Below are 13,921 nucleotides of genomic sequence, written 5' to 3'. Positions count from 1 at the left end.
CGAGAGTAAAGAGAGCACAGATCCTGCACGTTTCTAGTGCAGAAGACTCGAGAGCATTCGTTTCACTGGTGACAGTGTTTTTTAAACCTCCTCTGAGGAAAGTCTGTTTCCTGTTGTTGTCATCGTCATTGCTTCTTCAAAAGCCATGAATTCCCTAAAGGAACCAGGAAATGGCTTTATGTGGTGCTACTGCCTGAGATGCTGCAACTTTTTCCGTGCTCTTGAAATTCAAGGGAGTAAAAAAATATGTTGAAGAGGAGCAGAATTTTTTAGTTTATTATGCTGACTGTTGCAGAACAGACCTGCTCCTGCAGCTGTACAAGATGTGTATTACCCTTTGTATGCACAGCCTGAGGTGTTAAGCGCTTGTGGGTTTTTGAAATCATGATTTGGCAAATCAGTCCACTCTGATTGTTCTTTATCTGCGTGGACTTGCACAGGCTTGGTCCTGGTGGTATGTATGAAAACATGGCAGCTGTGAAACAGTAGCTCCCGTCAGTAGATCCTCAGCTGTTCATGTATGTTCTTGATCATCCTTTAAAGTTGTCTCCTGTTTCTGGCACAGCACACGTGCTGTTTGCACCCATCGGTAACGGCGGTGCAGGACAATCAGAACAGGATTCCCACCTTCTTAGAGAGCAAAGGGGCCACAGAAGTTTTACCAGTGATGCATGGTTTGGGACTTTACTCATTTTGGAGCAAAGTTAAAAATAAAGTATAGCTCTTCTTTTGTTAAATAGAGCTGTGTCTTCTGTTACTCTTCTGGGTGTCATCTGTGTACTCGTAACTGTTAAACCCCTAGAATGTAGGAGGTTGAAGAGGACTTCTGCCGCTTAGAGGACAGAGTAACTTAGGACTGAGCGATGTCATTAACTGTTTGCCCTCTGTTTCAGAGCTTATCTCACTGTGAATTGATCACTGATGATGGGATTCTTCATCTGAGCAACAGTACGTGTGGTCATGAGAGGCTGCAGGTACTGGAGCTTGATAACTGTCTTCTCATCACGGACGTGACTCTGGAACACCTGGAGAACTGCCACAACTTGGAGAGAATTGAGCTGTATGACTGTCAGCAAGTCACGCGAGCCGGAATCAAACGGATCAGAGTAGGTGTTCTCTGACTTGTTCCGCTGGGAATGCCCGAGCCATTGATAACTGCTGGAGATCGTATGAATCCTGCAGATGTCCCAGGCAAGGGAGGATGGAAAAGCAGAATCTGAATATGATTCTCTTAGGTCCCCGTCTCTAGGGACTAAACGTAGCTTTTCTAAATGGGCAGTAATAATTGTCTAATTCTGTTTATAGCTCATGACGCTTTTGCTGCTGGAATAACGAGTGCTTATCTTCTGCTTTCCGGATTTTTTTCAAAAGCAGGCTTCTATGTTTTTAGGATTGTGTAGTGGCATTCTTTAACTCTCCTAAAATATACAGAGCCAATAGCAGAACATCTGCACGGAGATTTCGGTTAATGGGTTGTAGGGCTGTTAGGTCCTGGAATCCAGCCACAAACTTTTTCCCTGCGTACCTCCCCCATTAGGTCAGGGACCACCTACCTTGGGGGGGGGCAGTGTTTTAGCCTGTTAAGTGGGTTTGCAGCTTCGTATCCCAGATCTGTGTCCAAACACTTTTGCAATTGGAAAGCTCATCCCTGGTAGTGACTACTGAGGGCAGATGCCCTGTTCTATTCTACGCTGCTTTCTAGGACGAGAGAAGACAGGAATATGGGAGATAAGAGACAGACTTTTTTTTTGAGTGGGCAGGAGTCCATCTCTGCCCTGCAGGAAAGCACGTGCCCCTCTCGACAGGGAGCTCTCTGGGCTGATCCATGCTTTATTGGGAAATAAGTGGGAACCCCGAGGGGGTGAGCACCCAGACATTAGTGTGCCTGTGCCGGATGGGACAGGAGAAGACGTGTCAGAAGACCGCTTGGGCAGTATCAAGCTTATAGATACATTATCTTTTTAGCTACCCAAGCTGAATGAGAGCTGACTTGTTGGCAGTAATTGAGGTGTACTGCTTGTTTTTTACTGGTTATGTTTATTTCTCGCCCATTATAACAGAGACTTTTCATCCACAGGCTCATCTACCTCACGTGAAAGTTCATGCTTACTTTGCTCCAGTAACTCCCCCTCCGTCGGTAGGAGGGAGCGGACAACGCCTCTGCAGATGCTGTATTATTCTTTGACAGTAAGTGCAACCACACAGAAAAATTCCGTTGTTGTTGTTGAAGAAAAGAACGGGACTGCGAGTCGGTGGAAGGAGTCGATTTCCTGACAGTCCTAATGGTGGTGTTTTGGTCATCCAGTTTTGTGACAAGAAAAGCATTTTTTTTTTTTCCAGGTAAAAAAATCTTAACGTAATGTGCAGCTGTGGATTAAGTTGGTGATGCTTTGGTTTGTATTAGTAACTCCTTCCTTCTGTTGCTGGCATGAGAAGTACCGTGTAAAATGTGGGGGCATTTCAGCATAGCAGCTACTTGGTGACAAGGTCACTAAACTTGGAAGTTAATTTGCATTTGTGCGCACGATTCAGTGTGAAGTTCTAGCCTGACGCGGGGCTCGAGTCCATCGCACCAAGGAACCGAACCTGCTGTTCTGTACTATACACCACAGAGTCAAGATCAGGTTTAAGGACAAATCAGCTTTAGCAGATGTTGACCAAAAAAACCGCAAGGTAATCATGAGCTCTTCTAGCAAAACAGCTTATACTTTTTCATGATTCTGCTTCGTATTTAATTACATACAAAGGACATAATAGGTAATGTCTAAAGGTAAGGTAACTATATTCTTTCCAAGTTTTTGAGCTTGGTTCAATTGAACTCTGTGTTAGTACAAAGCTTGCCCGTCACCGAAGCACGTGTGATGCCCTATGCCATCAGCCTTTAAAGGGGGTAAGAAATCCACTGTGGTAGAGCTCGTGCACTCTACTGTCATCGGCTGCCACACTCATACATGGTGCTTACCATAACGCCAGTCCTGTGTGTCCTCAGTTACCTCCTCCGCCTGGGAGGGAAGGATGCAGCAGCTCGAGCAAGAGGGGGCGTGTGTTACTCCTGCTTTCCTACAGGTGAAGCGTGGAGACCAGGGTCAGTCACAGGGACGAGGATGGAGCGAGGGATTTGAGTCAAGCTGTTTGTCCCACCCGTTTCAGGGACGCAGCCAGCAGCGGGCAAAGAAATCTGTAGGCGGGAGCTGAACCAAACCAAACCTGTGGTTTTCAAATGCGGAAAGCCAAACTCCTCACATTTGAGTTATTTAAGAAGCTGTCAACTTCTGAACGATAATAATAATAAAATCTATGTATTAAATCTTAAGGCCATGCTTTCATCCTTAGTTTTTCAGTGCTAGAGGGTTAGGTAAACTTTTTTATATTAAGCAACTTACTTAATTATCTGAGATAAACTACTCAACAGTTTGGAAAGCTTTTTTGTGTAAGATTGAGTGTGTGTGTGTATGTTTTAAGAGTTCAGGGCCCGTGTGTTTACTGAAAATTAATAGAAATACTGGCTTAAAAAGCAGTTGGAGAAGCTACAGCTGGATAGTACTGCAATTTCCCCCCCAAAATTTTAAGCTACTTTTTAAGAGGCGTGTGACCGGTCGTTAAGAGACTTTTATGGACAAGAGCAGCTGTCCTGTGTTCATGCTTCACACATACACAGACGCTGGGGACCATCAACTAAAATCTCGCCGTGGAGGCTGAACTCCAGCTGAGAGCGCAGTACCTGGGTTTCTTCACTACTACAAAATCAGCCAAGGAGGCGCTTGTTTTGCAGAGCAGCGGCGGAGTGTTCTTACAATCATACTTTAGAGGTTCAGTAAGATATTGCTGCAAGGGAAAGTTTCAAGCAGATTTTATTCTCAAGCGTACCAGGAAAGTCATGGGTACCAGCGTGTCGCGATGTGTTGCCTTTTGGTGGCTCTTTTTTTTTTTTTTTTTAAGAACATAATGAACCTTGTAAGTCTATGGCATTAAAGATGTACAAAAAACAAAATGGAACCTACTCTGATATAGGACACTTAAATAAACAATCAGCTGATGTCAAATTTGAATTTGTTTCAATTATTTCACATGTAACTAAGTTTTCCATTAGAAGCAGAAGAGCCGTGTGTGTGCGTGCGTTGGGGGCAGGATAAACCAGGGCTGGTTTGCTTCCATTATTTACCTTTACTTACCATTATCGCAGTTAATATAATTAATCTTAATGACAGAAGTCTGTCTGATGTGTTGGGGGGGAAAAAATGGAAGTAAACAAAAAGAAAAGCACATTTACAAAATTATTGAAAAACATTTATTATACTTAAATTGAAATGTGTACATCTTATTAAAAAACAAAAGCAATTTGCTGGTGCCATAATTTAATTCCAATTTCAAGTGAGCTGGACAAACTACTGTACAACTTTCAATATTCTTTAAAATTAGGTATTTGGATACTTTTCAATCAAGGATTTTTCCGCTTTTATAAAACATTTGGATTTGAAGATGGTGTGAGCTGAAAAGACACAAGTGTCAGTTCAAGAAAATACTAGGACCAAACAATACCCAAAGATGAACAACTCATAGGCAGAAATGTTTAAAAGTACGTAGTAAAATTTTACTTTCAGTGCAGAAAAAAATAAAAATAGGAAAGAAACTCTAGCTCTGATGAATTTAAGTTTTCAAAATGCTACAGCTTTAAGAAGCTTTTCTGCTAAGCACTTGAGACAGTTATGAAAAGAGGGAATGAAGAAAAAAATCAAAGTTGCTTTTTTTTTTTACATGCTGTAGTAGTTGTTTACATTGAACACTGCAGCATAAAAAGCAAACTATTCCCAAGCTTTTAAGCCAGAGTTGAAGGTGGAACTTGTCAAAGGCCAAAAAAAAAGGACAGCTACGAAACCGTCACTTCATACCTTTTGCAATATTCCCCTCGAAGTACCTAACCAGTTGGAACTTAATGTCAAGGTAGGAAATGCTGTGCCACGTCTGTACAAGAAATACCCAAACTATTGAAAAAAAGCACATTGCATGTTTCAAAGAAAAGTAGTAAATATTTGGTCATATGGAAGAGGCACTGTAGCAGTTGTACAGTATGGATGGGAGGGCGAGGAAAGGTCAACAGAAAAGGTGAGATACTTGTCCATAACAGCAACTACAGCAAGGCGTTTACCTGCTGGGAAGGAGACAGAAATGGTGTATATTTAGTGTTTCTTAAGCAATTCATTTGATGTTGCTGAAAGCGATGACAGCCCCGTGGTGCCAGTGGGTCATCCTCCCTCGTCAGCGTAACTCCACTAAGTCAGAAAAATCCACCTCTCACTGCTAGTATTTTTAAACCCACAATTTTACAAGCAAAAAGAGTTAAACTGCAGCAGTGCTCCGCAGAGAACCTAGGAAACTAAACATAAAGGATGCATAGGCAATTATTCTCCATTAAATTTGTTAAAGCAAAACACAATTACTTGGTACCCCATAGGATTTATATTAATCCCTCCAATAAGGTACTATTGATAATGCAGTTTGCTGCATGCATATATTGCATCTGTCTCGGGCTTCTTAAAAGCCCTGTTCTGGCATTTACACTTCTTACATACACTCTTATACACAATTTACACGGGAAGCTGTTTTGACAGCTTTACTCTCAAAGACCCGACAACCTGATCACTATCAGCTTAACTACTCATCTCCACACAGATTAATATGTGCTCTGCTAACATCAAAAAAATAAAACCAGCATAAGGTACAAGCAAGTAATAGACAAACTGGCACAGAAAGGTAAATGCCCCAGAATAAGTTTACATTCATCTCCAACTGGATACAGGTAATAGAAAAGCAACGAGTGCTTCGCTTCTAGAAACCGTATCTACTGGCCGTAATTTGCCTTATTTCAGTGAAGGGCAAGCACCTTTGCTTACATTGTCTTCCATGCCTGTACGTAAGCTGTCATGGCGTTATACCTCTCATGAGGACACTTAGCTATGGCAGTGATAAGAAAGTTCACCTATCAAACAGCTCGTTAGAAAGGTCATTTTGTGTTTTCAATATGAAACATCTTATACGCTGAAGTTAGATCCTAAGGTTTTTGGATGATCTTCATAATCTTTAGGCAGGACTGCATTCTGCGTCGGAGGATCAGTCTAACAATCGTGTGACGTCACTTCAAAATTATATGGAAGCCTTCACCATTTTCAGCTGAAAAAGACAAAAAACCTGTCAGTCTTTCATATATAGAACCATAAACGGACTAGCCCGCACGCCAAAACATCCAAGTCTGGACTTAGTTTTTACTGTGTAGAAGTGGTACATTACTACTACAAAATATTAAACTTGAAACGTGAAATATCAGTAACCTGCCACTCGGGGCAAACGCTTGAAGAATAACTAATTTTTGGAAATCTCTTTGGTTTGCAGTTATTTCTGAACTCTTTGTGTTATGCATTAAAAGCGCCTCATTTTGACAGTGACACTTAGTATCGTACAAAATAACGAACTGCTGCAAGACCAATATAAATCCTTAGTATATGTGTTTAATCACCTATTTGGTGATGCTCAACCTTAAACTAGAAAGCCAAAGGAAACAATGTTAAAAAAAAAAAGCGCCCCTGTGGATTTTAGGCTTAGAAGCCAGCGGTACCACCGAAAGGCTTTAACGACTGAGACAAACGGGTCTCTAACAATCACAAACCATGTAAATAGATTTTATGCTACACAGAACAATTGGTTTCAACTTAAGATGCTGATGAAGTGAAGTGGACTTTAAAAATGCAGCTCATGTACAGCAAAACCATAGCTTTTAAAAGGGTCCTTCTTAGGCTGAAGCAAAGACATCGCAATTGAAGATGCAATTAGAAATTGTTTACAGTTGGGGCAGTTTCTGTAGGCAGCATCTGCACGGGTGCTGTACTGGTTCTGAACTGGAAGCTTGGAGAAAAGACTGCGGTGCTGTGCAGAGCCTGAAACGTCTGGCTGAGAGAGGAGGAACTCGGGGATACTTTCTGCCACTACTTTAATTCAGATACTGGTTTTTGCCCGTCGGCCTTCACGGGAACCGCCGTTACTCTTTGCCTGGGGAGGTTTCGCTGGACTAGTATTCTGCTTTAAGGAAGGCTCCTTGGTGGAATAAACAATTACGTTTTTAACTGTCAGAAAAGACACTGTACCTTTTATTGTGGTGAATAAGAAACAACTCTCATCTTGAAAGTTTTGAACCATCTACGAAAAAGAAAAAAATGTTTTGAAACCCTCCTGAGCGTGACTGATGCCAGAAATAAATACCTCAGATATTAAACAGCCTTTTCTAAGAAATTGCATATTTTGATTTTCTTCAACCAATGTCCAAAGGTGACAAGCATATACCAAATTAAATTAAAATGCATTACTGTCAAAATACCGCTTGTTAATCATGTGAGAACCAGTCGGAAGCCTATTACTGTTGGCTGTGGTTTTGGAACTCTAAATATTTATAGCAGATGCTTGAGTAAGCCGACTTCAACGGTATTTAAACCCTTCCTGCCTCTGGGCATGTTCAAAATAAATACATACTAAGTAATTACTGCAGCATCTCAGAACTGTATAGACCAGTTGTTTTTCTCTCCTCATAATTTGAATTTGTTCAGGTAGAGGAAGAGTGACATTTAAAGATCATTCTGCTTATTTTAATGTAAAGGAAAAAAATACTCTAAAGGTCAGAAAATAGTAGGTTCCATTATCAAACAAAAAAGGCGATGAAGAAAGCATGAGAATATCCTCCATTCTATTTAATTCATAAATAAAATTTGTCAAGAAAATGAAATTTGCATTACCTGATCACTAACAAGAATGTGGATACCTGTGGGACCCTGTCTGTAAACCTGGTTGATCTGATGCAAAGGAATATTAAATGCCAAAGCGAGCTTGCGAGTGACTTCTGAGGCTGCCATTTCTTCTAAGTAGATTGCATGATAAACTAGAAGAAAAAAATTATGTAAATGAGCATAGTACTAATTGATAACAAGTAAGTACATGCAAAAAAGCTGAACTTGTTTATACCCTGGCTTTAAAAAAAATCTTAAAAGCTAGAAACCTTTTACTTTACTCTCCCCCTGTTCTCACTCGGAAGCATGAACTGCCTTTTCTCTCAAGGCAAAGCCCTAAGCACAGCCCTCTGACACGGGGGAGGCTTCTCTTTGCTCCCACACCGAAGGTAACTTCCACATTTTTCCCTGTACCCTGCACAAAAAGGCACAGTCACATCAAACAGACTTAAATGGATCTTTAGAGAGTCACCTAAAGGTGACTCTGGACGTAGTTTTGGACCTTCTCAAAAGAAGGAGGTAACATGTCTGACTTACGCTACTACACTGCTGCGTTAAATAGGGATGTAGGTTTTTTGGGGTAAAGAAAAGCTTTTTCAAATGTCTGAATAAATTTCCTGCAGATCACCTCAGGGCTGAAGGGCAGCGGGGGGGAAAATACAACACCACAAACAAACAGAACAGTAAGACAAAGTCGCTGTTCGGTTTGATGCCGTATTTACAGCTCTATAGCTTTATTTGATAGTGCTAGAAGCCCTTGGCAGCTCCATGTTTGCACATTCTTCCATCCCAAACCAAAGACAGAAGATATCCAGAAGGAAAATATGTATTTGACAGAGACAGTATCCTATTTGCAGATCCTCCTCCACCTCAATTCTTGCATGGAAAATACACAACTACTATTCCAGCAGCAGCCTACACAGATTTCAGCTGGCTGGGGAGGGAGGTCTCTTCCCTCAAAGCAAAGAGCAATAAAAGAATCATTTCAAATAGCTCCATTCTCTTAATCGTAAGATTGACAGGAATTTACCATGAAATACGAAGTTCCCATCTGTGTTGAAACAACAGCCATCTCTCAGGAGAACAATACTAAAATCCCACCCCATACACTGCTTGGCTGTTTTTCTGTTCAAGCCCTACCAGTTTTAGTTCAGTTGCAGAGAAAACGACAGCAAAACCTTACTGAAAATGGGAAAGAATCTAAGTGTTTTATTTGCACGTAGCTTTTACATGCCACCTACGTTTATCTGGTTTATACCTTGTAACGACACAGCATAGCTAGTTTGAGAGCTCCTCCATTAATTACCATGTAACTACAGTTAGCTTTATCAGTGGACTGAAAAAAAAAATCAATGATTTAACCTTGAGAGGTTTAAAGGTTCTGTTCATCCCGTGCAGTGTCAGAACAGCAATGCTGTTCTGAATACAGCTTCCTATAGTTTCTCTGTACACCAGCAACACTAATTCAGCCTCCTCGCTATTCCTTTTTCCCTCCCATCTATCTTTTAGACTTTTTAAGACACAGAAATGGTGTGCCATACATACCGTATATTGCACCATTGCTGCTATCACCGTTGCCTGCATCTGGTCTCTCCAGTTGTATGCTCCTTAATGGCTCCTGACAGACATAGATTGTTAAACGGGGCCTAACAGACCTGCAATTCAAACAAATCACTCATCAGAGAAAAGGTCACTCACCCTGGAAATACGGAAACTGATACGCCACAAATGTAGATTTGTTGTGCCTAACAGCATACTTGAAATGTTTTCTTTCACTGACCAAAAAAGAATAAAAATTACTATAATGTTACGTGGTCTCTCAGATGCTGCTACATTTTAACAAAACTTCAATCAATTCCGAGTTCATCAAGACGCGGCCTGTTGAAATCCTGGAAGAAAACTACTGAGTAACAACGACGATTCTGGTAAAGGTCAATGGCAGCAAACACCCACTTTGTTCAGAATCAGACAGAGCTGCTGGGATGCTCCTGTGTTCGCGCCCAAACAACTCTAACCTCAAAAGGCCTCGGGTTGTTCTTGGCTCCCCTAAATGAGAAGTTCTGTGTCTTGGCAACCAATCCACCTGTTTTCAAGAAACAGCCAGTGCCCAACTGCCTTGGTCCCCGTTTTACAGCCCACCTCTGAACTCGTCAGCGCCTGCATCTCATCGGGGGCTGCCCCCGTGCACAGAAGGCTCTTCTTTAAACATAACTGCTGCCAATCCCTGCTCTCACAGGCATCGAGGCCCATCCCGACACCGACCTCCCACATCCCCCCATTCTACTGAGGGGGGATTGTAGTAAATGACAGAACAAAACCCCGCTCAGCCTCACATTCAGCATATTACCTGGATTTCAGTGCATTATATAGCCGAATTCCATCGGCTGGACCACAGATTTGTACCAGATCTTCTCTTGTCAGCTTTAATAAATCAGCACCTGGGGAAACACGGGAGGATTTTACCAAGATTATTTTAGAACACCTACACTTTTTAAAATAAATTGTATGTTCATTGAAATTAGGAATAACAAACTCCACCACTGTAAAAATGGAATCCTGCAAACCCAAAAAAGCAAGTAAAATTTAGAACAGGCACTAGCCAGCGCTAAGAAAAAATGACCGAATTTCCAAAGGCGGTTAGTTTCACTTGATGGTGTTCACATTTTGGAAAAGTAAGAAGTCTGCAGGGCCCACAATTTCTGTAGAGACAGATGACTGTTTTATATCCAGACAATTAATTAAATGGCTCAAAATTTTAACTGACACCCGGGTTAGTGCATTTTAAACACATAGAAAACACAGAGCAGATATTTGATAATTTCTCACTCAACGCACCATCCCAGGCATTTGACTAATACATCATGTGCTCTATGCACTTAAGTTATTACAGTGCACTCATTTAGGCAGGATACTGCTAACGGCTGGCGTAAATAAATCAGTGTGCTCAAATCGGTACATCAGCAGCCCATGGGGTGAATCCAGGTTGTGGGATACTTCCATCCAAAAGCAGGTGGTTTTTTTTTAAATGACCCTGGGAATAAGTGTTCTGTTTCCCAGCACATTTACTTTAGCAAATTAAGCTTCATAAACGATATTAAGCAGATCTAAACACAAAATGGAAGGAAGCATGCTGCTTAGAAGCAGCGTAAGTGCCAACAAAGAAAACAACAGTCTGAAAAATCAATGTAATAGATGAGTGGAGATGAGCGGGGCCGGGGGGGAATATAGTCCTTATTCATGAAAATACTCCACAGACAATCTAGGAATGCATAGCTAAAATCCAGAAAAAAATAATTTGTCGTCATACCTCTTACATGCTATAATAAAAAAACCTACCACACCCGAAGAAGTATAATTATAAGCTACACTACACCTCTAGCTTCAAAGAAAATCTATCAGCCAGGTAGTATTTGACTTATTATAAAGATAATAATGAAAGAGAAGAAAAATTGTAAAAGTTTTCCAAGCGTCTGTGTTAGGAATTTGGTACTAAAGTTTATGGATAAATCTTAGCAATGACAATATATGAAAAGCACAGATCAAAAAGTAACCAGCAACAGAAGAATAAATGTTGAATTTCCAACAGTGCAAGGGTTGACTATAAAATACTGTGCTTTTCCATTAGGCCCACGGTACTTAAAATAAAATCATCATGTCACTGATTAAGTAAGGAGCCTTAGCGTGTCAGTCGTGATGAGCTGGTAGATGCTGTGGGGTGCAGGGAAGCTTGTGGCCGTACTGCCCACCGAGGTATGAGAACAGGTCACTTTGCTAGAAGCTGCACTGAGCCACACCAAGGAGGGAAACCCAGGACGCCACCAACTTCTTGCTGAGACAGCTAATAGTGCTATGGGGTTCTTACACATGATATATACTAATTTGGGGGTTTTTTCCTCAAAAAAATCATGTTCTTATGTACCAAAAGCTGCAGTTTTTCCTGAGGCCTCAGCACCATCTCAAGGTCTTGGAGGAGTCCTCCTGCCTGCGCATAGGAAAACATCGTGGACCTCTGGGGTCTCAAAATTTCAGTTGTTTTTATTATATTGCTATATTATTATTAGCAGTAGCTTACAAAATTTTAGTTATTGCTGCCCATATTGATGTCACCAGAACTAGATATAAATAATTTTTATCAACACCATGTTTCCATACGGTTTGCTGAGGAAAGTACTGCAAAATACTGGCTCAGTCATTATCAGGAGATTGCAGAACTTCCTTTCTTAGGGTTGGATGACACCTTCACAACTTGTTCAGAAAGGCTGGATGTGAGCTTATTTCTCAGAACCCGTATATATCCTAGCAGAAGAGAGTATGAATTTTAGGCAGAAAACATTAGGCAGCAGCAAACAGAATTAATTAGCTACAGGACAGACAAAACTTCGAGTCTTACATATTTCAAGAACGCCACATGAAGAGAATCTGTGTGTTCGGTCTTGACCAGGGAAGATGCCTGGTACGAAGGGAATTCTGGCAGTAGCATGAGCTAAGCTAAGAGGCAGAGAGCACGAAGATTCTCCTCATCATGTGTCACACCAAAGAAAACTGAGAAGGAATTTTACTCATGGCGTGTACTGTGACATCCCACTCTGCACAATTACATGGAAGACTGAAGAAGCAAAGAGCAAAACAGCCCCAGATAGTGCAGCTATTGCCATTTCTTGCTTCCCTACACATAGCAGAAACTACAGTGACACATATTTAAGGAAGAGCAACTGGACATTCTGCTGAAATGAAAAAAAATAGACAAATAGGTGTAGGTAAAGGTATTCTCCTGTTGCATGGCATTGAAGCAGAGTTCAATACAAAATATCATTTCCCATTTCTTTGAATAAGACAACTATTAACAGCTTCAGAGTTTGAAAGGACGAAAGCTTCATATACTATGAGTAACTCTAACTCCTAAGAAAAGATCTGGCATGGATCTGATTTTAGCAATTTCTTGCACTTTCTTTGAGATCACTCCATAGCGGCTGCCATTAGGAAACAGCACAGCAAAATAAGGCCCGACACACACCACATTCATTCCTTTTTCTCAAAGGACTCATCAAGGTTAAAATGATTTTGTGAACTCTCATCACAAAAAAAAGAACTCCGCTTCCCTTTGGGGTTCTAGCATGAGTTTGTGCAAAATGCAACTAGAAAAAGCAGCCTTACAATGCAAACTGAACATTTAATAAGCAAATTAGTAAATTGCAATAAATATTGATGCCATATTGGTTTTAGAGAATTATTTTCCCACACAAAACTTGCTCACTAACACAAAGAAAGACTTTAAATAAAAAAGTAAACTATAAGTACCTGAGAAATTTGAAAAAAGCCGTGTATAGGTCGAGAACCTATGCTTGAGCAACCATTGCTGAGTTTCCTGGATTGTGGCTGAAGGATGAAGCTGCTGTAAGAAACAAGGTTGAAAATGATAATTTGGATATTTAAAAAAATCCAAAACCATTAAAAAACCTCCCACAGTCAAACACTTCCTCAGTACCTATTAATAACAAGGTATGTATAAATCAAATGTTCTGACGCAAATATAGCCATGCTCAATAACAGAAAGCAAACACTCACATCTCCAGACCCTTGAGAAGTTCCATCTCCTTGATGATTTGGGGAAGAAGAATTGCTACAGATTTAAAAAAAAATAATAATAAAAAACCCGAAGTATTACTAGAATTTTATTAAGCAAAATATTAACATATTCAAAGCATTGCTGAAAAATAACTTGAAATTCCCAAAACAATAAAAATCACTGTTGAAAGACAAATCAAACACTGCATGGAGTGAAACTTCAGTTAAATTCATGAGAAAGATGATGACCCTTCTATATAAAAGTCATCTGGTTTCTGTGTATTCTTTATCAACTGGAGAAGCAGCTGTGCCACCACTCACAGGAGGTTTTATGGCCACTTATCTGTCCTAAAGAGTGACTGAGGAACAGGTAGTAAAATACAAGGCAGACAAAACAAAAATATATAGACCAGACGCTATCACTGTAAATCATTCCTCGATCACCCAAGTTTAATTAAGAGTAGTTTAATTAATGCCCCAATATAAAATGTTTTTACCAATACAATTTCTGTTGAAAAGCTTGTAAAGATTACTGCTGGGTTTTGCATAAGCCTGATTTTAAAATGTTATTTTTAATTAGGATACAG

At 40.5% G+C, this 13,921-nt stretch overlaps 2 protein-coding genes across 9 annotated transcripts in view; one reads left to right on the top strand and one right to left on the bottom strand.

Moving 5' to 3' along the window:
• Nucleotides 1-4,043, top strand: part of FBXL2 (F-box and leucine rich repeat protein 2) — a 56,728-nt gene extending 52,685 nt beyond the window's left edge. For 3 of the 4 annotated variants that reach the window (XM_054193607.1, XM_054193609.1, XM_054193610.1), the window contains 2 exons: nt 894-1,106; nt 2,078-4,043. In XM_054193607.1, the coding sequence (XP_054049582.1) occupies nt 894-1,106; nt 2,078-2,185 (321 nt within the window). In that variant the 3' untranslated portion in view covers nt 2,186-4,043. The remainder of the gene's footprint in view (nt 1-893; nt 1,107-2,077) is intronic. The other variant, XM_054193608.1, reaches the window with a different exon arrangement.
• A 222-nt stretch (nt 4,044-4,265) lies between these two features.
• The window catches only part of UBP1 (upstream binding protein 1), a 57,988-nt gene continuing 48,332 nt past the window's right edge, over nt 4,266-13,921 (bottom strand). For 4 of the 5 annotated variants that reach the window (XM_054193602.1, XM_054193605.1, XM_054193604.1 and 1 more), the window contains 7 exons: nt 13,335-13,389; nt 13,068-13,161; nt 10,117-10,207; nt 9,315-9,424; nt 7,779-7,921; nt 7,137-7,188; nt 4,266-6,168 (listed from right to left, as the gene is read on the bottom strand). In XM_054193602.1, the coding sequence (XP_054049577.1) occupies nt 6,131-6,168; nt 7,137-7,188; nt 7,779-7,921; nt 9,315-9,424; nt 10,117-10,207; nt 13,068-13,161; nt 13,335-13,389 (583 nt within the window). In that variant the 3' untranslated portion in view covers nt 4,266-6,130. The remainder of the gene's footprint in view (nt 6,169-7,136; nt 7,189-7,778; nt 7,922-9,314; nt 9,425-10,116; nt 10,208-13,067; nt 13,162-13,334; nt 13,390-13,921) is intronic. The other variant, XM_054193603.1, reaches the window with a different exon arrangement.

This window comes from Rissa tridactyla, chromosome 2, assembly GCF_028500815.1.
Source record: "Rissa tridactyla isolate bRisTri1 chromosome 2, bRisTri1.patW.cur.20221130, whole genome shotgun sequence".
Classification (NCBI taxonomy): Eukaryota; Metazoa; Chordata; class Aves; order Charadriiformes; family Laridae; genus Rissa; species Rissa tridactyla.
The sequence above is the reverse complement of the archived record's forward strand: the minus strand, read 5'-3'. Positions and strand labels throughout refer to the sequence as shown.